General features: G+C 33.4%; 4 protein-coding genes and 1 non-coding gene across 7 annotated transcripts; 2 read left to right on the top strand and 3 right to left on the bottom strand.

The window, feature by feature from the left end:
• Positions 1-4778: 4778 nt before the first annotated feature.
• On the bottom strand, positions 4779-8221 carry LOC108220951 (trihelix transcription factor GT-4). Of its 3 annotated transcripts, none has more exons than XM_064093647.1 (5): positions 7768-8221; positions 6121-6262; positions 5870-5970; positions 5265-5519; positions 4779-5172 (listed from the first exon to the last, which is right to left on the bottom strand). In XM_064093647.1, coding segments are annotated over exons 2-5 (576 nt in total). In that variant the 5' UTR covers positions 6123-6262; positions 7768-8221; the 3' UTR covers positions 4779-4954. The 3 variants fall into 3 exon arrangements, with proteins under 3 accessions (XP_063949717.1, XP_017250339.1, XP_017250337.1); XM_017394850.2 differs by having other exon boundaries at positions 5265-5489; XM_017394848.2 differs by having other exon boundaries at positions 5265-5513; positions 7768-8219.
• On the top strand, positions 8113-8239 carry LOC135146875 (U11 spliceosomal RNA). The gene has a single exon (XR_010283969.1). It is a non-coding gene; the product is annotated as a U11 spliceosomal RNA (small nuclear RNA).
• A 1042-nt stretch (positions 8240-9281) lies between these two features.
• On the bottom strand, positions 9282-12493 carry LOC108224011 (nucleolar protein 56). Its single transcript, XM_017398528.2, has 8 exons — positions 12167-12493; positions 11456-11664; positions 11205-11362; positions 10879-11066; positions 10529-10781; positions 10191-10339; positions 9936-10070; positions 9282-9814 (listed from the first exon to the last, which is right to left on the bottom strand). The coding sequence occupies exons 1-8, from the start codon at positions 12369-12371 to the stop codon at positions 9438-9440; spliced, it is 1674 nt and encodes a 557-aa protein (XP_017254017.1). The 5' UTR covers positions 12372-12493; the 3' UTR covers positions 9282-9437.
• Positions 12494-15214: 2721 nt separating this feature from the next.
• On the bottom strand, positions 15215-19305 carry LOC108222325 (protein ROOT INITIATION DEFECTIVE 3). The gene is made up of 8 exons (XM_017396245.2): positions 18932-19305; positions 18222-18335; positions 17953-18086; positions 17038-17182; positions 16736-16938; positions 16513-16634; positions 15924-16144; positions 15215-15686 (listed from the first exon to the last, which is right to left on the bottom strand). Exons 1-8 carry the CDS (start codon positions 19250-19252, stop codon positions 15441-15443), a joined length of 1506 nt encoding a protein of 501 aa, XP_017251734.1. The 5' UTR covers positions 19253-19305; the 3' UTR covers positions 15215-15440.
• Positions 19306-22059: 2754 nt separating this feature from the next.
• LOC108220910 (cycloeucalenol cycloisomerase) lies at positions 22060-25681 on the top strand. Its single transcript, XM_017394799.2, has 8 exons — positions 22060-22200; positions 22287-22459; positions 22863-22946; positions 23550-23591; positions 24005-24115; positions 24216-24407; positions 24842-24939; positions 25359-25681. Exons 1-8 carry the CDS (start codon positions 22194-22196, stop codon positions 25543-25545), a joined length of 894 nt encoding a protein of 297 aa, XP_017250288.1. The 5' UTR covers positions 22060-22193; the 3' UTR covers positions 25546-25681.
• The last annotated feature ends 840 nt before the right edge of the window (positions 25682-26521 follow it).

The raw sequence follows: 26521 nt of genomic DNA, 5'->3' as shown, positions 1-26521 counted from the left end.
GAGTGGCAATATACTGAAGATACACAAAAAACAGAGGGACAAAGTAGACAATTTGTACCCAAAAGTGTAGTAGGATTTATAATTTAAAGACTTAATTACCAAAAAAACTATATAACTATAGTGTTTTTTTCAATTTAACCATAATAGTATATTTGTTGCAGGATAATGCAAGTAACTTTATAAAACTTTATTTTAAAAACCCAATGTCACTAGTTCATAACCATGGTTAAGTTAAAGTTAAGATGGATGCCACATATATTATCAAGTTATTAATTAAATTATTTGGTACATGGATTTTATTAATATTTTTACTATCTCATTAAGGGTCAAAATCCTAATTCACAATCTACATAGACGCAGAGCGTACTAAAACTTATGTTCGAAGGCGACGATGTTAGTGTGATTTTTTGAAACCGCCTTCTATCAGGTATTGTATATCGATTATTTTTCATGCAAATTATATTAATTTATATCGAATTGATAATTTTATTTAAGAAAAATAGATTTTTCGCCACCAAACTTATTGTGTATTTAGAAACTTAGCACTAAACTATGATTTTTTTTGTCACTGATGTTAGATTCAGATTTTATTATTAACACTATATTATTCTTTTTAGCATTATTAAAATATTGTTGTAGTTTGCAATATTTTGGTGATCTGAAAACGAGAGTTTGACACGCATTTTAATACTTCTAAAAAAAATAGTTTCATTAATTATTTTATTATTTTTTCTAATTAAAAATTTATTATTTGAATTTTCATACACAAAAAGAAAATGTAAATATAGCTGACTTTTTATGTATGTATAATAAATTATGTAAATTTTAAAATTAAATTAAAAAAATTGATGTCTTATGCTGCATGTGACATTAATGTCAGCTATGAATTAACCACTTATTTTTTCTTTTGTTGATTAATCATGGTTAGAGATTCATTAAAATTGGGTCATGTCAAATTGATTTTGTATTACTTAGTTGCATTATTCTGCAACAAAAATAGTTTTATGGTTAAAATGAAATAATCACATAAGTTTAATAGTTTTTTTGGTAATTAAGTCTAATTTAAATAGATATAAACGAGATTCCCATGAATCTGCTTTAACCAGGGAGTGCTCTGAGCTCTGTGATACCAAATCAAGAGTTATCCATGAAATTATCTCAACAAAAAATAATTGGGACAAGTAGAGTTTACCTAAATTTTGAATGAAATGGTATCAAATTAAGAGTTAGCCATTGAATTATATTAAAGCCGACTTAAATTATGATTGGATTTTTCCTACGAGATCAACTGAGCTAATGGTGAAAATTATTGTTACACATAACACTAAGTGCCTGTTTGGCGTTGTGGTTTGGAACCACAACAGCAGCTTTTTCTCAAACCGCTGTAAAAAAGTGTTTGGTAAAATCTAAAAGAGCTTTTTCTAAACGCAATTTTTGTCCAAAAGCAGCTTTTACAGAAAGCTGGTATACCCCTGCTTTTCACAAAAGCAGCTGTTGCGCGCAGCTGTTACAGAGCCCGGCATCAAACCCTGACAAAAGCAACTATTTTTTATAAAATATTTTGTAGTTGTTTACCCTTAAAACAAAACAACAAAACACACATATAACACACATTTTATTATATTCTCGATTATTGTTGGCTACACATGATGTTTGCTGAATGTTTTCTAATAATAATTTAAATGAAAACATTTGAAATAAATATTGTTTAAATGAATTGTAAGGTTATATCTTTTTGGTTTCATTAAATTTTGTTTAAAAAAATTTCATTATAATATAGAGGCAGAAATTAAATTTTCTGAGTAGTATATATTAATTGAAGAAGAAAATTATATATTTATATATAAAATAAACATAAGTAGTATATTTGGTAAATGGTATAGATTTTTATATAATTTTTAACTGAATATAAGAATTAATATTGGTGTTCTAAATAAAATAGAAGTAGTCTCTCACATAAAAAAATATTTTCAGTTAATATAAAGAATTATTTTTATTTTATTTTTGTGTGTAAAACATAAATGATGCGTTACTGTTGAAAATATTTTACAGAAATTATATAGTTTTGTAAATAGAATATCGTAATTTTTATAAATAGCCATAAATTTTATTGGTTATTCCAATATGATTTTTATATCATTACTTAAAATTATATATATTAATAACATAATTTTTAAAAAAAACCTCATACATCATAAAAAATAATCAATTAAATCTTAAAAAAATAGTATTCTATAGCAGGACCAAAAATAGTTACCAAGAAATATTTAATAAAGCGCATTCATCCCTTCGGAGTTGTATTGAAAGGACATTTGGAGTTTGGAAGAAAAGATGGAAGATTTTGACATACATGCCACAATATTCATTTAAATCTCAAAGAGATATAGTTGTGGCATCTATGGCACTGCACAATTATATCAGGTTGAGCTCCATTAAAGATACTATTTTTCATGAAGTTGACATACATCCAGAATTTGTGCCAAGAGATATTTTTCCGGATCGCCGACCACAAGTTTTAGAGCAAAGTCAAAGAAGTGATAGATCAAGTGAGATGAATATTATTCGTAATCAAATAGCTCATAGTTTAATGATGTAAAACGTATAAATTATTTTAGCTTAGTACAATAATTAGACTACTCAATTTATCAAAGTTTGAATTTATTTTTATCTTAACTATTTTTTTATTTTCTAATTTTACATAATTATATTTGTTGTTTAATATTTGCCTATGAAATAATGAATGAAATATTATTTTATTTATAATTATAACTCTAAACAGCAGTTTAACAAAAAATTTACCAAACAGTTTATTTTCAGTTTTTACTCAAACAGCACATTTGGAATCAAGTTTACCAAACAGTCTCAGCTTTTTTAAACAGCACTTTTTTAAACAGCACTTTTACTCACAGCAACAGCAATTTTCAACAGCAATTCCAAACAGACCCTAAGTAGGATCGTCAGCCACAAGGTATCTTGATTAGTTGTCGTAGTCACAAGGTACTTGATAGTTGTATAGTACTAATTCAATGTGTGACAGAAAACCCATTTCAGACTATTAATTTCAACTCAATTTTTTATGCATTACTCTAAAAACTGACTTAGATCCAAACACGAAAATTTAAGTTCTCATAACAAGAAACAACCTCCAATAATTAATTTCTAATAATTTCATCTAGAATACCTCTGAAACTTACGATTTTTAAACAATCCCTCACAAATCCATATATAAAGGCATATCATATTTTATAATGACTTATTTTTTTCAAGTCAATATTCTTTCGGATTTGAATCCTCCTAAGTCCCTTGCTTCAGTGGCTACTGGATATAGATGGAATATTTCATCTTGAATCTTTAGCCATTTGACGTAATCACACTCCATAGACGACAAGAAGTCAAAATAATTTCTCAAAGAAAATTGCAACATGAAACTCAACTATCATATTCGCCACAATAATATCTATGTCAGATTTTAAAACTAAAAATCTTATAACAGTTATGCTTTCAAGATAACCCATAAAGATACAATCAACAGTCTTAGGACCTGATTTCTTTCTCTTGTATGTAGGAACAAGCACCTTCACAAGGCACCCTCATACACGGAGATAATTTAAACTAGTCTTACGCTTTCTCCATAATTCATAAAATGTCTTGTCCATATATTTCAAAAGGACCCTATTTAGAATATGACAAGCTGTATTCAAAGCCTCTCTCTACATGTACTTAGACAACCCCGAATTAATCAACATGTTGTTAATCATATCTTTCAAAGTTCTGTTCTTTCGCTCAACCACCCAAATGAGACTCAAGTGTGTATGGTGCAGTCATCTCATGAACTGTATCATTGCTATATCATGTGCTTGCACATTGACATGAAAAAAGATAACAATAATGTTATCTCTCTCTTTTTTCTTTTTTTCTTTTCATATTTCAAGTTCATTTTAAAAATAGTTAAAGAAAACAAAATAATTTTAGATTAGAAATTTATTGAAATTTAAATTTGTGAACTTTATAAATAATAGTTGAATTAAAAATAATTTTTAAATATATGACTAAATATTTATTTGAGAATTAGTGTCGTCGTTTACTATGTCGACTATATTTGATTTTTATTACTTTTATTTCTATAATTTTTATTTCTTTTCAACTATTTCTTTTGAGAAAATAAAGAGAAAGACTATTTTAACGCATAAATAAATTATTATTATGATTTTTTTGACACAGAGCCCCCATTTTGCTTGAGGCCCTGTATGGAACACACATCAACGATCAACAGGCAAACTCACTAATCAGTGTGTAATGATCAAAAATTGAAACGAGCAAGACACGGTTTTTAAAACTGTAGGAGCCAGCGGAGAACACCAAAAGTTGTAGGAGCCATATATAGAAGAATGAAGGCCCCGATTGGTTTTAGAATTTCAAGTGCCTAATTACCTCAGCTTAATATAACTATATAATGCTTTCAACGACAATTTCAGATTTCATGGAGAACTTGTCAGTTATCATGTATCATGCTATCAGAGTTTTGTGGGAGACTCGATTTCGAGCTCCAATATTCTCATACTTTATTATGGACACAAAAGACAATTATATGCCCCATGATGGACGTCCGTCATCCAATCCCAACCAAAAGACATACTTTCGAGTGAGGGAGTGTTAGAATATAATGATCCTCGTAAGTACTCGTACCGGTGGCAGCATAACTACTTGATTGACAGCCTCCAAGGATCAAATCTCAGACAGAGATCAGCTTCTTGTTTCATTGTATTACAGCCCTGCTCTTTCACCCAACCATCATTTTATTGAAATTTCAGAAATTACAGATAAGTTCAAGTTGCAGAATGTGCCATAACATGTTAAGGCTGAACCTGCCCTAACAATCAAGATACTAAAGCATAAACAAGTGCAAATATTCATTTACTACACCATCTTACTACCACTTGGTCACAAACTTAAACTATGGGTACCACATTTTATTCAAACCATGGTACACTAAACCATTCTGGAGATCATCCATGATATCAATTATCTCGGTGTCTCCACGGCTTACCAACCCGATCCAGTGGTTCCTATCGAGAAAGTCAGACAAATCGGCTTGAGTGGCCAATGTCTTTGTGTAAACCTCACACACGCTGTGGTTTGGATCCCTAGCATAGCAGAAAGTCATGATGACCCCTGAAATAAAATTTTGGGTTACAATAGTATTAAATGGATGTAATGGTTAGAAAAGTTACAAGACAATCGACTCGTGAATGCTGTGGCCTTACCAGGATTCACAACCAATTCATATGTCCCTAATTGCAAATTTCTGTCCAGGGGCCTCAGGATTCCATATTCATCCTGCAAACAAAACTCTTGTTTTGTTTGTAAGCCAAAAGCACATCTAATAGCTTCCCTTATAGCCTTATAAGAACCGCTAACTCCAATTCGTCGTTCCTCTCTCCCCCTCCTGACAAGTACAAATGGTCCACTTGCTGGTATTATCCGTCGAACTGCACCATTGCCAAGCTGATTTCCTGAACCTCAAGAAGTGAAAAACAATGGATTGCACATCCACTATGTGCACAGCTTATCTCTAACAGATTAATAGTGCATCCAAGAAATGAATATAGTTGTCCACCAAAAAAATCTACTTGACATCTTCATCTTAATAACAATCATATTACAATTGTAGCGAATTGGTAAACATTTTTTAACTAGCAGATAAAGAAAATCAAGGCAAATATGGAGATTCCTGTCTAGTAATGGATTGGTCACAACAGACTAAGTTTCAGACTGGTGATCATGATCAAAGCTGTCGAATATTAGCTGCTATTAACATGACTTCTATTATCTCAATATTAAAACTTATCTAATTATATAGATCTCTTACCATTTCTGGCAGCACTTCCGAAACCCGGATTAGGAACAGTATCCATTGATGATTCTTGAATTTGAGCTGCGGATGGTAGTAATATCTTGTGAAGGACAAACCTGCAAAGTTTATATGTAAAATAGATTTACACAGAGTATGTCGAGGTCCTTGGATGATTTTTTTTGGGCACTTAAGGCGTGCCCCTGGTATTATAAGAACAGTCGGTGAAATTGATCTACTTGACAGGTGTCAGAAGCAAATGAGCTTACATGCATGAATGACACGTATCCGTTGCAGATGAGAAACCTATGCAGGTGGCTAGCAGCAATGCAAACACCTAGTAAAGGCCATCCAATATTGGAGAGTAACGACAACGGTACGTGATGCTAGCTTCCTCATGTAGATTATCACCTGCAGTTGGATAAACATTAAGTACTGAAATGTGAATTTAAGCTGCCAGGTTTAAGAAGTCCAACAATTTTCAATACAACTCTGAACCAAGGGGCGTGGAGAAAGAAAGACCTCTTAGCAAACAAAAAGATGAACCTGATAAAACCGATAGAAAACTTTACATGGATTTTTTAGATGTAAATTTTGCTAAACAGAATTTTCATTACCAAACCGCCTTTATCCTCTTTAATACCAGAATCACACTGGTAAAAAGTGAGAAACAAAAAAAAGGAAGTGATCATGTTAATTGGTTCGTCTTTTAGTTTGCTAACAAATATTTGTTTAATTTTTTGATTTTCTTTTGGAGAATCGGAAATTTGTTTTCTTGAATGATTATGCAAATTATGAATTTATACTTATTTGCTCAAAGTGTTCATTACAATTACATTGTGATTCACCTTAGACTAATAACTCGCAACAAATTTCAAGCTATACCTCAGGCTAAAAGTAGATTGCTCAAGAATGACATACGATGACAAAAAGAATTTCTACTACTTTCCGGTATTACAACTTACAATATTCCGGATTGCCTCGCTCAATTATTCATGTACAACATTCAAATAATCAAACTAAATAAAGGATCACTATTTCATGCTCTATCCAAATAATCAAACTAAAAAAAAAAAGTTAATGAAGTTCTCTATAATCATCTAGACAGCTCGGTACAATTGCATGTCAGAAACTTTTGGAACAAAAAATGATTGTCACTTGAAAAACTAGAAGATAAGGAATGGGAATACAATCCACTTGCAGTAGTTATTTGAAAACGGAGGAGTGACTCATATTCTCTTTAAAGTAGATGCCAGAGAATTTAAGAGGTGCGGGGAAGCACAGCATTTCAAACCGATGAGATGAAAGAAACTGCAGATGAGCTTGTTGCTTGGCAAAAGTATTTTTCAACAAATTATATACATAAAAAGGCATTATGATACCCGCAACAGATACCTTGAATACAAACTCTTCTTTCTTATATAACTAAGTTCTCATATTCCTGCAGCTATAACCACCACTAACATAGGGAAAAAAACTAATTTTTGGTTTTCCTACATATAAAAAACTGATGCAAGAATAATGTTGAAGAAAGTTTGAATTCACCAAGGATATGTCAAAAGAGAAAGGGGAGTATACTAACAAATGTGAATCGTGTTTATTTCTTTAATGGCAATCCAAGCAAAACTTTTTCAAGCTTTAATCTCCTACAAATTTGATTAATTTGCTATGAATTAAGGAAACGGAAATTCATCTATAGTATGGCTAATCAATATGAAATATAGATATCACACCACAAAAGAGAGAAAATTATTGACATAAACTGAAAACCAAATAAGATCATTTGCTAGCTATTTAGTCCGTGCAAGTCAAAAATTCAAGTCTAATACATGATATCATCATTGGAATTTCAGCTATTTAGTCCGTGCAAGTCAAAAATTCAAGACTAATACATGATCATCATTGGAATTTCAGACCTGATGAATTGGTGCGAGTGTGCATCCACTAGTAGAATTCCGGATAGTGCATGTTATGGAAAAAAATTCTGTGGAGGCACCCAATTCACACCCCCTGAAGTTTAACCAAGTGATCATCGGAGAAGAGTTGATTCGATTCCTCATAAGTCATTAGATTTGATTAAATTGTTTAAACAAAGTATAGTACTTGGTGGAAGAGAGTTAGAATAGAAGATGGCTGCAAGAAAAGATAGCGGCAAGAAGAGAGCTGCTGATAGAAAGAATTGTTTTGTCCCACACCGAGAAAAATAAAATGGGGTGAGGGAGTGAGCAATATAAAATGAGGCATGGGTAGTGTGTTAAGATTAAAAGGGTCGGTTGGCTAAATATGCCACGCTCGCCCTTGTTCGGTGAGTGCTGTATGGCTATCAAGACATATGGCCGACATAATTTGTGCAACTCTTAGGGTTGGCTCGCATTGGCCGATCCTTCAACTCTTATTCCAAATTTTTATTTACTAATCTTTTATTTAGTATATAAATATTAATTTATTAGTATATATCTATATTATGTTTGCAAGTTTTTGACTTTACTCAAGAGTAAATGAGATCTTTAAAATAAAATTGGGTAGTATTGCTTCAAAATCATTCTTGCTTCAAAATCATTCTTACATCCTAACTTCATTTTGTTTTCTTTTTTTCACTTTTATTTAGACAAACAAGTTACATCAAAGTGCATTTTAACTAGATTTATTTCATTCTTTCAAACAAAAAAAAAAACTAGATTTATTTCAGAAAAGTTTCACAATCTATTTAATATTATTATCATATAAAAGTAGGTAATTTATATATTATTTTCAATGACATACAAATTAAATATACAATCCTACTTCTTAGACAAATATTTTTTGTTATTTATTAAAATCAGACAATTTTTATTTAGTTTTTATATGGGATTAGTGATATTTGAAAATTTTGTTTAAATTCAATTGTTAATGAAAGATGACATCATTGATTAAAAAAACTTCTGACACAAAAATAATGATGTTCTCAAATCAACGAGAGTGTTGACATCTGAGCACATCAATTGTACCGAGATTTTGTATCTGAGTAGCGGACCTTTGTATCTATATTTATATAATTATCGGATTTGTGGTTATAATTAAAATATAATTAGATATCTTTATTCTTTAATGAATTTTTTTATTTATTCAAAAAGAAAGATCAACATCAACTGCACTTAAACCTTAGTAGCATGGCCGGTTAACGATCACCGAGTCATGGCAACCTCGGTAAGTACTTGCTATTGTTGGAAGGGACAAGGGTGGAGCTCAGATTGCTTGGTGGTGTTGCAGCTCAGAAAAAATCCAAGACCCAGTGTGGAAGAAGAGTTCTCACAGTGATTTTTCTTTTTTCCCAACTGCAGTCTCATATGCACTAAAACAATGACCGTACAATTTATATGAATTTGCAGCTAAGTATATAGACGAAGAGATTAATCAAATATAAGCGTGGTGAAGAGATGAACATAGAACATATTAAAAGAAATCAATATTACTAGGATCGTTTAGTTGAACAAAAGAAAACAACCTTGACAAAACCTACAGCCGGAAACACAAACCTTGGAAGGAACATATTCATTAACCTCAGTTTTCGCCGGCTCAAAACAGAACTAAAAAGTGCTCAAAAGTTTTAGTCCGATTTTCTACTCTTTTTCTTCTTTGCAGTACTGTCTCCGTTTGTAGCCACATCACCGTTGCTGATGGAATCTTTGGATTTTGTCTTTTTGCTTTTCTTTGTAGAAGGTTCAGTAGGGGCTTCATCCACATCCATTTCTGTGGATTTCTTTTTCTTGCTTTTCTTTGTTGAAGGTTGCACGGGTGTTTCTTCAACATCCATTTCTGAGGATTTCTTTTTCTTGCTTTTCTTTGCTGAAGGCTTTACAGGTGTTCCATTCACGTCCTCCGCAGCTTCATCCTCATCCACATCCATATCTGTAGATTTCTTTTTCTTGGTCTTTTTTGCTGAGGATTTGGCAGTTGCTCCATTTACATCCTCCTCCGCACCAGCTGCAAGGAAGAAGACATTATGATCACCCCAAATACAAGATGGCCAATGTGAATCCAAAGACTCTGGAATACTAAAAACACTTATTGAAGGATTACATGGGCACGGGAAGACTTTACATACCTTCCTTATCGACGTTACCAATAGCAACTTTCATCACATCTATGTTTTTGCGTGGTGCAACCCCCTTGTCATAAAAGTCCAATCGTTCCTCAACTTGCTCTCGTAGCTTGTCCCCAAAAGCAGTGGTATTTTTGTCTTTGTTAACAAAAGAGAACCCCAGTTTAGTTCACAACTAAGGTTTCACCCACATGGGAATAAAATAGTAAAAAAAAACTGAAACACTTGGTATCTTTTTTTTTCAGAAGTAAAATATACCTAAGAAACAGTCAATCCGAGAGGCAATTGAGCACTTGTTGGCAAGATAGCGAGCCATTCGACCTTTGTTACGTGCTGATGCCCGGCCAATAAAAGAAGAATGGAATATAAGGCCATACTTTGGTGTATTGCCGCGTGTTTTTAATGCCCTGGAGCAGCAAAACTAATTTAGCAATACTGGAACAAACGATTTTTCAATAGCAAGTGTAGCTCCTTACAATGCTTGTGCACATAATGGTATCTGAAGCACACAAAAATCTAGGTATAATACTCAAACTTTGTGGCGGCAAATTCTACAAGACTATCAATAATTACAGAACAAAGTGAGAATTAAATACCTGAAAAGTGCCTTCTCTGCCCCCAGGATCTGAAGGGTAGAAGAAGGGCACTTTGCCAGATTTGTCAGACTGCCGGCATGTGATATCAACCGAGCTCCAACAACTTCACCAATCAGAGCAGCCAAATTAGGTGCTATATCACTCATTTTCGCAACCAGATAGTCATACAGCTTTTTCCTGTACTCTGCAAGGTCCATTACCCTCTGGGCAAATAATTTGACATTTATCAAGTCAACAGGAGACAAATCTTGCCCTGAAAAAGAAGTAAACTAGTCAGAACAGATACAAAATTTTATCCAAAATGAAATGTTGTAGAGTTAAGAACCAATTCCATCTTAATTCTTACGTACCCATTGAGGCTTTGGCAGCTTCTACAATTTCCTTTGCTTTGTCTTCATCACCAACCAAGTCGATCAAACCAGGTAATTTATCTTCTGACAACTCGGATTTATTGTCCACATATTTAGCAACTTTGGCATAAAGATAATTGTCATTGACAATTTTCACTAGCTCAGGAAAATGCCATGAATACCATTCTCTAAAACAAAGGACAACCTTAGTAACCAAAAACCAAAACTCTGCCGAATGATTACTTATCGAAGCAACCAAGGATGAGTACTTGTTTAAAACATATGAACTGAAAATTATTGCTAAATAAAAAGAGGACATGAACTACCTGACTCTCATGGAAAAGGAGTTAACATCTTTATCAAGAGTATCAAGAAGAAATATGGCTTGAATAACCATATTGTCAACCCTGTTTACGTTAAACTTGACCTTTGCTCTGCTATAGCTGTGGCCAAGACCAAGCTGGGCCTTCTCCAAGTCACCAGGCTATATGAGTTTTTTAAACAAAAAACAGTACATTAGTAAACTAGCAACACAATAAGAAGTACTAAAAGATAAAGAATAGACAAAGCAAGCAACCTTGAGATTCTCAATGAACCTATCAATATGCAAGCGTACACCACGCAGAAGCTCGAGAACAAACTCATTGCTCTGACAGGGGATTTTTGTTACTTCAAAGATATGTGAACCAAGCTTAGGTTCAGATACGCCTAAACTGAATTTAGGCTTCTTCCCAACACTGGGAAAATTTAGTGACAAAAAGTTCTGCAACTCCTCAGTCATTTGACCTACAAATTTACACCAAACTTTATGTACATATTCCAATTTCCACAACCAATATGTTGGAAAGTATAATTTGTACTGGTTAGATACGCAATTGAAAAACAGCAGCATCAACAGATTCACTTACAATGTAAATCATAATTACTAAATCTCGTCGGAACAATAAAACAGCCAGAAATTATCACATTTCATTAACAATTAGTCAATCACAGTATCAGTTACTTCAAAAGTTCAACCAGCATATACAAGAGAAAACATTTATTAACATCATCAGCGCATTGTCAAAACCTTTATATGATTCAAGCAATCAGTACACATCACACAAGCTTCCGTAAATTACACGAAATTTGAGCTTAACTACCTACATTATTTATATACACATTTTAGGATTATTTTTCTAATTCACTAACACGAATAGCTCTCGAAACACAAGTTCTAAATAAGTCCTTATTTTCGTAAAAAAGTCATGCCAAACATGCCCACTTACAACACGGAACAATAAAGTACCTTCGGAGACAGCGCTAATTTGATTGAGAGCATCGAGCGCTGACTCAAACGGATTAAACGCAACGAGTTGAACAACCTTGCCGAACCGAGTGAGGTCCGCGACCGAGTTACGCGCCGCTTCCGAGTTCTGCCCGATTTCATCGATTCCGTGGCAATTAAACAATGCGTATCCTGAAGCAAACTCGTACAGCAAATACAAAGACATTTTTAGGGCTGATACGAGTTCAATGTATCGCCGTTACAACGAAGAGTGTTATTGAGGAAGCTAGGGTTTAGGGTTTTGTAATGTGTTGTTGGGCATGAGGGGTTTATCTGCTGCTACGAGGGTGTATAGTGTTTTTAATACCCTTTTCGTTTCAAAACGATGTTTGCTTCACTTTTTTTCACGTATTTTAAAATGCAAGGAAAATATATTTTTATGTGTTATGTTCAGCCTAAAAAATATATTAGAAATTAAAATTTTATTTTAAAAGAAGAAAAAATATATGTATATAAGCTAATGATCAAATACAAATTAAAAACCTCTTATTTTACACTATCTACTAGGAGTGTACGGGGCTGAGTTGGTCCGGTTTAAACTTTATATCAACCCAACTCATTAAATTCGGTTTGCTGATTATTGAATCCAACCCATTAAAATTAATTTATAACCCAACCCAATTTTTCATATTTCGGGTTGGGTCGGGTCGGCTCGGTTTGTACGGGTTGCTAACTTCATGTTAAACTCTAAAAATACACGGCTAACATGTTTTACTTTTGAACTCTCAAGATTGAAACTACACGTACAAGTATGGTTGAAAGCATCTTACAACTACTCTTTTGTTGAGAAATAAAACATAGGTATATTAATAATATTAGAAATAAAGTTACAGGGAATACAAACCATAGCAAATGAAGTCTACTCCCAAAACATCATTTTTCAGTATTAGTTTCAAGTTTCTACAGAACTGTATTAGACATAGTGACACGAATACAAAAGCTGAAAGTTCATCAGTAGCAGAGCCACTGAAACCAAAGTTTCAAGATTACATACAGAAACTTAAGACTAATAAAACTTAGGATTTGAGTATGTGTCGAATGTCTTGTACGAGGTATATATATATTGTGTATTTTTATTATAAGACCCTCGGGTTGGGTTGGCCGAATAAAATTTAAAACCATGCACAATCAATTAAAGCCGGGTTGGAGTCGATCCAACCCAATTAGAGAGAACGGTTTAAAATTTTCGATTTGATTCGGCCGAAAATAGGGCCAGTTTGGGTCGGGTAAAACGGTTTGAACAACCCGTGTACACCCCTACTATCTACTAACTCCATCTTCATCTCTTTTAACAACCCCACTTTCATCTTTTTCCTCCTTCAAACCCACCACCACTGCCATCTTTATATACTTCATTTGACCACCCATCCCGATCCCAACCACCAAACTACTGCCGCTACAATCAAACCCGTTCGTGAACAAATTTGATGTATAATTCGAGATTTCTTTTTATACATTTTAGTGATTTCCTCTTTGCAAATTAGTAATTTCTGCTGTATAAATTAGTGAATATCACTTCAGAAATTGGTGAAACAGCGAGTATAAAATATAACCTAGTGGCAATGACAACATGATGGGGTTGTGGTTTCAGGCGACGGAGATGAGGCTGCAGGTGACGAAGGTGGAGGTGGAGATGGAGGTGCAGGAGAATTTGTCGGTGATAAAAATAGCGTAGGTGGACATAGAAGTGGTGGTTATGAAGGAAGCGAGCGGCATGGAGGTGGTGATGATCAGGGGCGGATCTAGGATTCAAACTGTAGGGGGCACTAAGCAAATTTTCAGAAAATACCTATATATTTTTAAATTTTGTGAGGGCACTTCTATAATTTTGTAAAATTTAGAATGGTGAAAAAATGTAAAAAAAAAATTTTAGGGGGAACATGTGTCCCCCGTGCCTCTTCTTAGATCCGCCCCTGGTGATGATGGAAGTGACGGCGGAATCAGATCTAATGGAGGTGGAAGTGGAGGTAGTGAAGGAGGTGGGCTTGGTGAAGATGAGGTTGTTAATTAGAAAAAGGTGGACATGGATGTGGTGGTTATGGAGGGGACACGCGGCATGAATTTGTGGTGGTGGTGATGGCAGAGGTGACGGCGGAAGTAGGGCGGAAGGAGGTGGGAGCAGAGGCGGAGTTGGGGTTGGTGAAGTTGGAGATGGAGATGGAGTTGTTAAAGATTTTACTAGTGTTTGCTTTGGGATTTAGTGATATTTTAGTTTAAAAGAAATTAAATCTCGGTTCGTACCCTATCTCATATTTTAGTCCATTATTTAACATCTTCTTCTCAACGATCATAAATAGTATATATAAAATAAGTAATTTCTCTTAATTATTTCTTGCTTTTTTTCAAAAATAATGAGATTTATCATTCGAGTCAAATAAATAATTTATACACATAGTTGTCATTCTTTATGAGAGATTGAGAGTTATATAATAAATTTGAGAATAAACCACTAATTATAATAACATGAGTAAGTAATTCATATATTTCACGTTTTGTTAACGGTAGGATTGTATGTTACATATAATATATAGAAAATAGAACGCAAGCAATTAACTAAGTCTACCTTTAATGTCTTGCGGTGCGACCAAGCCATTTACAACTAACTAATTTAATTTAATTTTCTCGAATATCACAAGTTTAACATTCATCTCACCCTGTACTGTTAATTAATATTAAAATTAAAGCTATCTGCCATACGACTTTATAGTACTAATTCACCTTATAAAAATACTCATGTAAATATCACATTCAATTGTCCCAAGATTGATCTCAAAGATCAAAAACACTAATATCATGCAAAAGATTTATCATGAAAATAACTACTATCCTTTATCATAATATCTACTGCTCTTCTTTGTTAAAAAAAGTTAATATTTAAGAAAACCTCAATTTATATTAAGATCTCGTTTAATATTGATAATATTTGCTTATAGTTTAAAGCTAATTATCGAAAAAGCAAATTCCACTTTTCTTTTAACTCTTTCCTGACAAAACATAGAAAATTTCATCTAATACTTCCAGAAACAAACGCCCATGTATTGGCAGCACTGTCATATTTTCAAGACAAATGTAAAATTGCAGCACAAAGTTAAAAGACCAGGGGCCAAATGCAAATCATTCACCTGTCCATATGACTTAATAGTTTCACCTGGTTCTTGTTTTTGCACTATATATAATCAAGATCAGAAGGTAACTAAAAGATCAATGTTGAGGCTGATCAAGTATGTCTAAAGGATCAATGTTGAGGCTGTTTTCCTCCATCTATAGGAGGACCGTTTTCCTTGGTCTTTTTCTTCTTTGGTTCATCTGCAGGCGATTCGGTCTTCTCAAGCTCTTTAAGCCGATGCTCTGCAATATCTAGTAACTTTACCTGCAACTGCTTGTTCATTCTCATTGTATGCTTTGTCATTGTTGTAATCCATGCCCGGTTCTCTACGTTTGTGTCCACTTTCATTTGCATTGCTTCTACTGTATGGTCTTCCTATTCATTATAAAATAGAGACATGTTATTTTTGGATAGCAATATGAAATTGATGAGCATCCAGATAAGTTATGTAATGTACGTAGCAAGATAATGAATTTGTAGACCGAGCTTGAGTAAATAATATGATGATATGCAATGCAATTTCATCAAATGATATATAAGTTCAGCAACACGCTTATTTGGAATGCATGGTGAACATAAACATGCAGATACATTCATAGACAACAAGATAACCTGCAAGTCGGTGATATGTTGGTTTAGTAGATCAGTGGTGCAATATTCTTCCATGATTTCATGATCTCGTGATGGTAAGAGGGGGGCCATCCCGTTGGACGTGGGAGATGCTTGAGTGTACTTCTCAAGCAATGAACAACGGAAGGAATTAGATGGTCTTTGATGGCTCTTTAGAGGAACCAGTGACGATTGAGGCATCACAAGCAGATTAGATATGGCTCCTGAATACAAAATTACAGAGGAATACTACACATCAAAATCATCGTATACAGAATAATGGAATTTCCAAGGGAAAAAACATTAATAGTTTGATTTGATTTGCATGCTTTTTTATTAGTACACGATTTTGAAATGCATATTTAGACAATATTATTGTCACAATAATCTTGACTTCCTACTTTTGGATTCTACTATGTCTCTCCTTAGCCTTATACAAATTCTATGCAGCGATGCAAATGTATTTAATCAATTTAAATTTTATATGATCTTGTCAAAACAGAACAGTGATATGCTAATGCAATGAAGACCCTATGTATATAAAAAAGGTTTGGAAGAAACAATCAAATGAAGCCTATATATTAGTTTGTACCTTTTTGATGTTCAAATGTTCTAATGATCACCCAATCGACAACATCCCACAGGCAAGCAGTGCAGTCCTCGGATGCAGATATGAGACCCAATCCGCAAAAGGTTAATGCAGTAATTGATTCCCTGCGTGATCAGAAAATTTATTCTATAATCTATAGACACATATATGATGTAGGAGTAGAACACAATAGGAAAATTAAACACAAATAAGAAAATAAGATTACGTGTGTCCTTTTAAGACTATTTGTTGATCATCAGAAATGTGATAAGGATCCTCAAGCAATCCAACTTCAATTGTGTTCACGAAGATCCTTCCATCTGAACTTCCAGAGATTAAAAGCTTCTCTTCTGGATCGACGACAATTGCAGTTATTGGAGTGGCAAAAGTTCGAGTTTGTAGAAGTGTCCCACTAAATATGTCCCATGCCTGAGTACAAATAAAGTGTTAAGTGCATTAAGATAGAATCCTTACAACATAACTGCTATTATACAGCAGTAACCATTTTATACTTCAAGTAAATCAAACCTTGCATGAGCCATCAAGAGAGCCTGACAAGAAAACTGAGCTTAAGCCGCATGATGTAGTTAACAGACCAGTTACTGAGGATGTATGCGCTGATAAACAACTTAGTACAGAACTGCAACTTTCATTGTTCATCGGATCTAGCAAACTGTCACATCATATTAATATATATTTGAAAATTCTAACAATGTACAGCATGCCATTTTTCATCTGTAGATGCAAAGATATAAAACTGAATAAATTATAAAATTAATTTTTTTACTATTTTATATTTGGCAGATTTTAATACTTGAAGAGAAGTGGAATCTCTATATCATCCAGTTACTACTTTTGTTTTGTGATTTTTTGATTAATGAATAGTGACTATTTAGTTTTTAAATGATCAACCACAAAAATTTAAATAATCATACATGCATGCCTAGATCAAAACTCTGATTTACAAGATAACTGATTGATAGTAGAAATAGAATAGTTGATGGAGGAGCTTCAACTGTTGGGACTGCTTATTTGAAATATTAGCAAGTGGCTGCAAAAATTGGAGTTGCAGAGCACTTAACCGAGATATTGAAGCACAAGACTGTATTAATTAGCAACTTTCTACCCAAGGCCATCTTGGCAGAGATGGTTCGGGATGTCAGACAAGTCGAAGCAACGACACAAGACCTCGGGTCAGTTTTGGAGCAGAGGGAATAAATCTGCCTTAATGACTCAAAAACTATCCATAAAATTTATTAGAATGTGCAAGGACTTGGAACAGAAAGACAAAAGCTTGTCAACTATGTTGAGAAAATCTAAATTGGAAACATAAGAGAAGCAAGTACTCTTGAGGGAGGTGAAATTATAAAGGACCAAGGGAAAGGAAACTGAACTGGAAACAGAATTAAATAAAAGGAAAATATTTAGTTTAAGTAGCGGTACCTGATCATTGACCAGACAACAACCATCCCATCTTCAGAGCCAGATATGAGAAGAGAACCATCATCAGAAAACAGCAAACATGTCAGCGACTTATTATGACCATGCCATGTCTTGAGAAGTTTTCCAGTTGTTACCTAGAATACAAAAATAAGAGACAACATCATGAGTCAGGTTAAATTGTAATACTTAGTAAAGGTCTCATGAATTTACATAATGCCTATAATGCAGCCTTAGGGTCGAGAGCCAGGTCAGGGAAAGAGAGAGTTCACCTCCCAAATATATATAGTTCCCGAAGGAGCTCCACCTGCAAGATAAACTCCATCCTTTGTGCAGCAAAGCGGTCCAATAACTTCCACTGTGTAGCTACGCAGAGGCGCCTGAGTCTAAAAGCAAACTTAAAGCTTGATATATAAATTACAAATACACAAATGAAAATAAAACAGTTGCAACTGTCAGTCTGTGATCAGCAGTGAGAAGACTAAAAATCTAGTTAATTATGCGACTTTTACCTTATTGATGTTCGTCAATGCCACACACACATCAAAACCCTCATCTTATCATTTTAAGCTTGGTTTTGCCGCAATTCTACCATATTCTAATCGGCTGATCACACGAGGGACAGACAAAGTGATACATCCAAACCGGAAATTTTGAAATATCCTCTAAAATTTAGTCAATCGAGGTCCCGAAGTAAAAAAAATGCTATTGGTTGAGAACATTTAGCGAACACACTAGACTAAAGATCGTGTACATTTAATTACTTTGTGAATCAACAAAATCATACACCGTCACTACCAAATCATTATTGACACGTGACTTGATTCACAAAATTAACTACCGAATCAATGAAGAAAAAGACACGTCATTACAGAGACGGATCAAATTGAATATATATACAATTCAATTAGATGATTTTACATTCGACAACAAATATAAAAATAAAAAAATTAATCACATTCGACAAATAAAAGAATGAAACCTTGTTCAAGGACCAGGTGAAAATGATGCCACCAGCAACACAACCAGGCCTGTGAATCTGAGAAGCAACAAGATACTGATTCCTAAGACAAGTGACTCCATAGCGTGGTGAAGCACAAGTTGATATGTGAAGAGACCGATCTCCACTCTCAATGTCATAAATTGTGAGTCCAACACCTAAATTCCTGTCACCACACACCACTAGTCCCTCCCTCTCCCTGCTATTCATCCCCGTTTCTTTTACCTCTCCGATTCTCGTTAAAATATAATACGATTCTGGTAAGCCCGGCTCCGACAAGCAGGACACAGCATGACTCAACATGGTCAGTAAATGACAATGTGTGTGTTTTTATGCGCGGCGACAACAACGAGACATGGTTGCCACGTGGATACTCATGTTTCTTTTATCAGCAGGAGATCACATTCGGGCCGTGACTAGCTTTTTTATTTATTTCTTTATATAAAATAGTATTTGATAAAAATCTCAATAAATGTTACTCCCTCCGTCCCAATGAATTGTATACAGTTTCCTTTTTGGGACGTCCCATTAATTGTATACATTCCAAAAGTAGTAAACTTTTATACTCCCTCCGTCCCTTTTTACATGTCCCTTTTGAAAAAAAAATTTGTCCCAAATTACTTGTCCACTTCTCTTTTCAAAGCAACTTTTTGTATGGTTTTTCAAAATGTAACAACTTCCAATGTTTGACTAGCATATATATATACACAACTCTATCTAATTCATTACATTTATTAGGGATATGTATGAAAACAAGATATCCACCTAACATTTTCTTAAGATGCGTTATTTTTTCAAAAGGGACAAGTAAAAAGGGACGGAGGGAGTAATATAAAAACGGTTTTTCTGTGGTGTGCCCATGGGCACACACTAATGGGCACACACTAAGCGCTAACTCACTAAGCGCTAACTTTCATGAGTATGATGCATTTTTATTGGTCCTCCAATCATAAATATGGATGGCCCCCCTGCATTTGCACCAAGTCCACCAATAAAAACACACCAAACTTATCAAAGTTAGCGTTTATTGTGTGCCCTTGGGCACACATTAGAAAGACCCATATAAAAAATCATTACACCAACAACTTTCTTCCACTATCTCCATTTTATAATAATATAAACACTATTACACCCACTAATTTCCTCCACTATCTCAAATCTATTATTAAATATAAATGGGTCCCACTACTATACCCACTTTTCATCTAACTTTACTCATTTCTTACCCAATTTCTTGGTCTCCGTGTCCCAGCCATTTGTATACAAATGACTGGGACGGAGGGAGTAAAAGTTTATCTCCTCATTTTATGACAGGAAATTTGGGGTTCGGATTCTTGTTCCACACAAAAGTTACGTGGTATATTATTTTTCTAAAACCAAATACTTTAATTATAGTATCTGCATTATCTGTCAGAAAATATCTGATTTTTTAGGAAAGACTTTAGACTACAAAACTGACGAAATCTCACAAGTTAGTTGACTTGGCTTTTCTGAGGTTTTTTAAAAATATTTTGAACATGACCAATCACAAATTTTGATCATGATCTTGTAATTATCAACTCATAAATTGAAAGATTAAAAAAAAAAAAGATGATGTTATGCAAGATCAGAGCATCTTCAACCCATCAAAACCCTTAGCTAAAATTCATTAAATCATATCATAAATAAGTATTACATGTCCCTGTCTGAAAATATAGCCAACCAATTGATGTTGGTTATATTTGGCCAACCACTAAAAGCAAGCAATATCTGTAGCAAGATTTCGTATCATTTATTGCCATATGATAATATACATTCTAATATTCTATTTGTAACAACTTGAAAGAATAATAACTTATTATTTCTGAAATATAGCTAACCAATATAATCAGTATCATTGAAGCAAAATAGCTTACAGCTTCGACAAATTTTACATAATGTTTTACAGGTCCAATTTAGTCAACCATTTTTAACCAACACCGTTACAGATTCTCTCGTTAAAAAGTTTATAGTTACGTTATTTGATTTTACGCACCCTAAATTGAACATTTGTTAAAAGGAAAAGAGAACTTGAGCTGCATTGTACATGTGAGTATCTTTTTGTATCATTTTTTCGGTGTAATTATCCCCTAATTTATATGAACATCCTCGTTTCGCATCATTTCCAGCAGTAGCATGGAGATTTTAGTTCAATATATATATATATATATATATATAATTTTAAAATATGTTGTGATATTTTTGGAGTGCGTAATATATAATTTTATAATTTATATTTAAAAATTTTTACACACAAATAAATAAAATGAGAGAAAAATATTAAAAATTTGAATAAATGCACATCAAGCTCTTAGATTCCCTTCTCTCATACCATGGACACACTGTCTTACAACCGACATATTATATCATTATTTAATTATATAGTTAATAACTAATTTAATAACGACAATAAAATATATTAGAATAATATGTGTACTTAAATAAAACATGTCCGGATTAATATGTTTCTATTAGATGTGTTACATAAATTTTTTGTTTTACAAGTTCAATAAGTCTTTAGTGGTAGTTAAATCTGTCAAAAAACTAATCAAAAATTGGTCAAGATATATGTTTGAATGAAAATTTTAAAATATGTTTTAACTGTAATTGAGGAAAAAAATCAGAATATGATAGGTTAAATACCAATCACAAGACCAAAATTTTAACTTTTTCTAACAAAAATTTAATATGAATATAAAAAACTAAAAGCAAATTATGAGATTATATTTTATATATAAAAAAGTATAATATAACAAATTTGTTTTAGAGAATTTATCAAAATTATCGGGTTTTAAGGTTTTTTCGCGATTCTACTATCTTTTGAAAAAATTTGCAAAAATATCAAATTTTTAGAAAATATTTATAAAAATACGATCTGCAACCAATACAACCAGTCAACCACAAAAAATGGTCTCGTAGGAGTTGTAAGTATGATTGCTAATTGCACCCGGGTGTAATGGGTTGCCTACCGAGTTCGGTATTTTTACAAAAATTTGAAAAAGATGTGATATTTTTATAAAAATATTTTAAAATTTGGATATTTATGAATTTTTTTTTGAAGATAATCTTTTTATTTTATTAATATTTTTGTATCTAATTTAAATAATTTAAACCCAATATTTTCGGTATAAAAATGAATGGAGGCCCACGTAACTCCAGTATCCGTTTGGAGTGAAGTGAAGAGTGAACTAAACGAGCAGCCCTTGAATCAAGATCCCATTGCAAAATGGTCGGTAAGTATCAATCCACATAAATCATCACAATCAGATGATTCATTTTTCTTAGTCCCATTATTAATTGAATGATTAATCATCATCAGGTGTTAAAAAACAAGCAGTTGCAGCAAAAGATAAAACTCCTACTAGTACTATTAGTAATCTGTGGTTAGCTACGAATCCAAGCAAACGATGGGGAGAATTGTTCTTCCTTCTCTACTCTCCGGTCTGGCTCACTCTCTGCCTCGGTATTATCGTCCCTTATAAGCTCTACGAGGTACTATACCTTTTCGGTTTTAGCCCTGACTGTTTCGAAATCCTGGTTCCGTAACTCAACTCGTATTATTATAACATTTTGAATAATTATAAATTATGTGAAAACTAATTGTTGATTTGTGCTGATGTATGTTGAGAAATGTTTTCGTATGGAAATGTGATGTAAAAAGTTATGATTATGATAGTGCTGATGGTGTTAATTAGGTTTTAGCCCTGACTATTTCGAAATCCTGGTTCCGTAATTCAACTCGTATTATTATAACATTTTGAATAATTATAAATTATGTGAAAACTAATTGTTGATTTATGCTGATGTTTGTTGAGAAATGTGTTCGTATGGAAATGTGATGTAAAAAGTTATGATTATGATAGTGCTGATGGTGTTTATCAATTGGTATTGACAGGATTTTATGGAGCTAGAGTACTTACTAGTGGGATTAGTTTCGGTTGTTCCAGCTTTTGTGATACCGTTGTTTCTTGTTGGAAAGGTCAAGTACCGGATTCTTTCTCTCTGTAGCCTGTTTTGGGATAAGTACAAGCTTTGTGTGTGAGGAATTATGTTGAGCAACTAAGTTTCGTGAGACGTGTTAGTCAACATGATATTGTATATGCTTATGTTTATGTTAGATCAAACTTGGAATTTAGACTGCCCGCCTTAATTCCCTCCCATCAATGCGCCTAATATAAAATACAGACTACTGGCCAAAATTGTTTTCTCGCACTTATTACATTTCCCCTACTGGTAAGTGCTGAAGAAACCTAAGGGAGCCACTTCTATAACCTTCTATGCATAGTAAATATTCCACATTACTTGCTGTCTGTTTCCATTTGAGTTAGAAATCAACTAAATATTAGCTTTCACTTTTCATTGTAAAGTTATTTAGGTTCCTCTGGTATTATATATAACAAAAGATTTGACAATTTGGCATTGCTTCTTATTTGATAGGATTTTAGTATTGCTTCTTATGTGAAAGGATTTCTTTACGATAAAGGATTGTTTGGTGCTCCCTTGTTCTGATAGTTATATATATGTTGCAATCGAAAATCTTAACTGCTTCAATGTTAATGCTTTTGCTCTCCATTTTCTCCAGGCCGACAGCTATATCAGTTTGAAGGATCGTTATTGGGTTAAGGCAAGTATTCTTTTATGAATTCTATCTTAAGCTTGTAGTGATAAAAATAGTCAATTTAACTGCTCTCCCTGTTATCAAATATGCAACTTCGGGAATAAAAGTTCTCTTTGAAATCTGATACAAGCCAAAATTCAGAAGTGATATATGAAGGAACTGTATTATTCTTTAAATTATAGCGTGACAAAGTATGAATATTTATCGATGAATACCAACTTTTTAAAACTGAAATATATAGACTTCCAAGTAATAATTTCTTAATGGAACTCAAGCTCATAGTGCACAAGTTTCTTTTTTTAATGCATGAATGACTGCGAACACAGCACTTTTTTCTTGATGTATATATAATTTTCGTTCGAAATCATCAATTGTTGCTATATGTTTGGTTCAGAGTATTAATAGTACATTTGTTGCAGGCCAATGTTTGGATAATCATCTTCAGCTATGTTGGAAACTATTTCTGGACACATTATTTCTTCACAGTATTGGGTGCTTCATATACCTTTCCATCATGGAAGATGAATAATGTATGTTTGGTACATAAAATTATTATTTGCTGCAGAAGATGGATGTTCTTATTATTACATTGATGACTTGGTTTTCAGTAGCATAGATTATCTCTTGCAGGTACCGCACACTACTTTCCTCCTGACACATGTGTGCTTCTTGTTCTACCATGTTACCTCGAACTTAACACTACGTAGGCTACAGCATGCTGTTGCTGGCTTTCCAGAGCCAGTTCAGTGGGTCGCCAAAGCTGCATGGATTTTGGCTTTCTCTTATTTCATAGCATACCTAGAGACTGTTGCTATTTCAAATGTAAGTTATCGTGAAGTTCCTGCATCTCAATTGCATAGATATAAGTTAAGTTAGCATTTAGCAATCATAACTAAATGATGGCATAAATAGGAGCCTCTTTTGCTGACTCGTACATTTTGCCTTTCTCGTACTTTTTCATTCATTATAACTACAATGATTATGGTACACTCTTCCATATGTTGTCTCACCACAGTTGTGAAAAGATTTCTTCACGTCCTACTATGACTCTCTTAACCCTGGTATTTGCAATTGTGCATGGCTTGGTGAAATTTTATAAAGATGCAATATTATAAGAAGTTGAGAATTTAAACTATTATAGCATGGTATATCTTGCTTCTCGGCCTGGCATAATATATATTTTTTGATAATTTAAATATGCCAAATACTGTAAATTTATAATTCTCTTATATGGTTTTTTATTTGAACATGTGCAGTTCCCTTACTATGAATTTGTAGATCGGGCATCCATGTACAAAGTTGGCTCTGTATTTTATGCAATATATTTTATTGTAAGCTTCCCAATGTTCTTGAGGTAAGAAAATTCGATCAATGATTAACATTTTTGCTTTAAATATGTGCAGTAACCTTAAATGCTGGATTATCTTAACTTGATCTACTATAATGCTTATAAAATCCTTATTATGCTGTTTGGATGCCTCTAATTTTTTTTCAGATTCCTTAATAAATACTGTATTTCATCTGCTTGTGCAATTGTAAATGTTCCAGTATACTATGTGCTTATTTTTACTGCAAATTCAGATGACGATAAAATTTTGATGAATATGACATGTGTTGTACAGTTATACTGCATTCTTGTATTCAGAAATCAGTCTGAAACGTAGGTGTATATTCCACGCTTTCTAATTGACAGAATATAGAAACTGATGTTCTTTTAGGATAGTATATAGGTGACTTTTGAGACTTTATTGATGGTGATATCCTTCATTGCAGGATTGATGAGGAACCTGGAAATCAATGGGACTTGCCAAGAGTTGCTGTTGACGCTTTGGGTGCTGCAATGCTTGTCACAATAATACTTGACCTATGGCGCATATTCTTGGGTCCAATTGTTCCACTTTCAAATACAAACCAATGCCTCCAACCCGGGCTACCATGGTTTCCTGGACATGCTACATAGATCCATGTTCACATGAGCGACTCACCTTAGTTGCTTCTTAAGATTGAATGCGGCTTCCCTTCTTGATGCAATTTCAAAATTTAGCAAACTATGCCATGATTGTATCAAAAACAGGCCAGCCCAAGGATACCTTAAATGCTGTTATTGCCCCCCCCCCCCCCCCCCCCCCCCCCCCCCCCCCCCCCCCCGGGAATTTTTAATTTCTCGAACGAGCTGTTTTTACAATTTTTCAACACACTTAAACATGGTTTGGGTATACTGAACCTAGAAATATCTTCTTGTATACACATAAGACGTTTATACGCAACATGATCGACATCTTTGGCTAATAAATTTGGAGCTTTACTGAGAAAGTGAACGAAAATGAAGCCACCTATGTGTTGGGCCAGCCTTGTGACATTGTCCGTGGTTGTGTTTTTGACATTTCAAATATCCGGTTATGCTTTTAACATCACCTAAAAATTAATGGAGTTATCATAGGTACCGTTTGCCGTTGCGGTTTGTAATAGCAACAATAGTTTTTCATTGAAAAACAAGTGAAAAATTATTTGGAAAATAAAAGCAGCTTTTCCAAACAGTTTTTAGCTGAAAAACTGTTTTAAGAAATAAACAGGCCTCTCATACTTTTAGAGAAAGCTGTTTTTCAACTTTTGCAGTAAGTTAATACAAATTTCACTTCAAACATCTTCAAAAATATTGTCATTTTTATATTATAACTCAAAATAAATATATATCATAAAATTACGCAAAGACAAGAACAAAATTGTATGCATCAAACAAGCTCTACCTCAATTGACATCGACTTTCGTGTATCAAGCTTAAAATCCTATTTCCTTTCAACACATAAACGTCTAGTTTTGCCAAATTCTTGTACACGAAAAGGAATAAAAATTTGATAAAAATCTCGATCTCACATAATTATCATTATCACTATTAATAAATAATTCTATTAAAATGAGTAAATCTTTAAATTTGA

The sequence above is a fragment of the Daucus carota genome, chromosome 5 (genome assembly GCF_001625215.2).
Source record: "Daucus carota subsp. sativus chromosome 5, DH1 v3.0, whole genome shotgun sequence".
Lineage (NCBI taxonomy): Eukaryota > Viridiplantae > Streptophyta > Magnoliopsida > Apiales > Apiaceae > Daucus > Daucus carota.
This window is presented reverse-complemented; position numbering and strand designations above follow the sequence as displayed.

What these genes read in the sequence shown, in the direction of transcription:
- LOC108220910 (XM_017394799.2), top strand. An exon ending in CATCATGGAAGATGAATAAT is followed by an intron (nt 24,116 to 24,215) that starts GTATGTTTGGTA and finishes TATCTCTTGCAG; the next exon opens with GTACCGCACACTACTTTCCT. An exon ending in AGACTGTTGCTATTTCAAAT is followed by an intron (nt 24,408 to 24,841) that starts GTAAGTTATCGT and finishes GAACATGTGCAG; the next exon opens with TTCCCTTACTATGAATTTGT.
- LOC108220951 (XM_064093647.1), bottom strand. An exon ending in CGGAAGTGCTGCCAGAAATG is followed by an intron (nt 5,520 to 5,869) that starts GTAAGAGATCTA and finishes TCACTTCTTGAG; the next exon opens with GTTCAGGAAATCAGCTTGGC. An exon ending in TGAATTGGTTGTGAATCCTG is followed by an intron (nt 5,173 to 5,264) that starts GTAAGGCCACAG and finishes ATTTTATTTCAG; the next exon opens with GGGTCATCATGACTTTCTGC.
- LOC108222325 (XM_017396245.2), bottom strand. Translation starts at nt 19,252, where the DNA reads ATGTTGAGTCATGCTGTGTCCTGCTTGTCGGAGCCGGGCTTACCAGAA. An exon ending in CTCTTGATGGCTCATGCAAG is followed by an intron (nt 16,939 to 17,037) that starts GTTTGATTTACT and finishes ATTTGTACTCAG; the next exon opens with GCATGGGACATATTTAGTGG. An exon ending in AACATATCACCGACTTGCAG is followed by an intron (nt 15,687 to 15,923) that starts GTTATCTTGTTG and finishes TATAATGAATAG; the next exon opens with GAAGACCATACAGTAGAAGC.
- LOC108224011 (XM_017398528.2), bottom strand. Translation starts at nt 12,371, where the DNA reads ATGTCTTTGTATTTGCTGTACGAGTTTGCTTCAGGATACGCATTGTTT. An exon ending in GCAGAGAAGGCACTTTTCAG is followed by an intron (nt 10,340 to 10,528) that starts GTATTTAATTCT and finishes TTGCTGCTCCAG; the next exon opens with GGCATTAAAAACACGCGGCA. An exon ending in TGGTAACGTCGATAAGGAAG is followed by an intron (nt 9,815 to 9,935) that starts GTATGTAAAGTC and finishes TCTTCCTTGCAG; the next exon opens with CTGGTGCGGAGGAGGATGTA.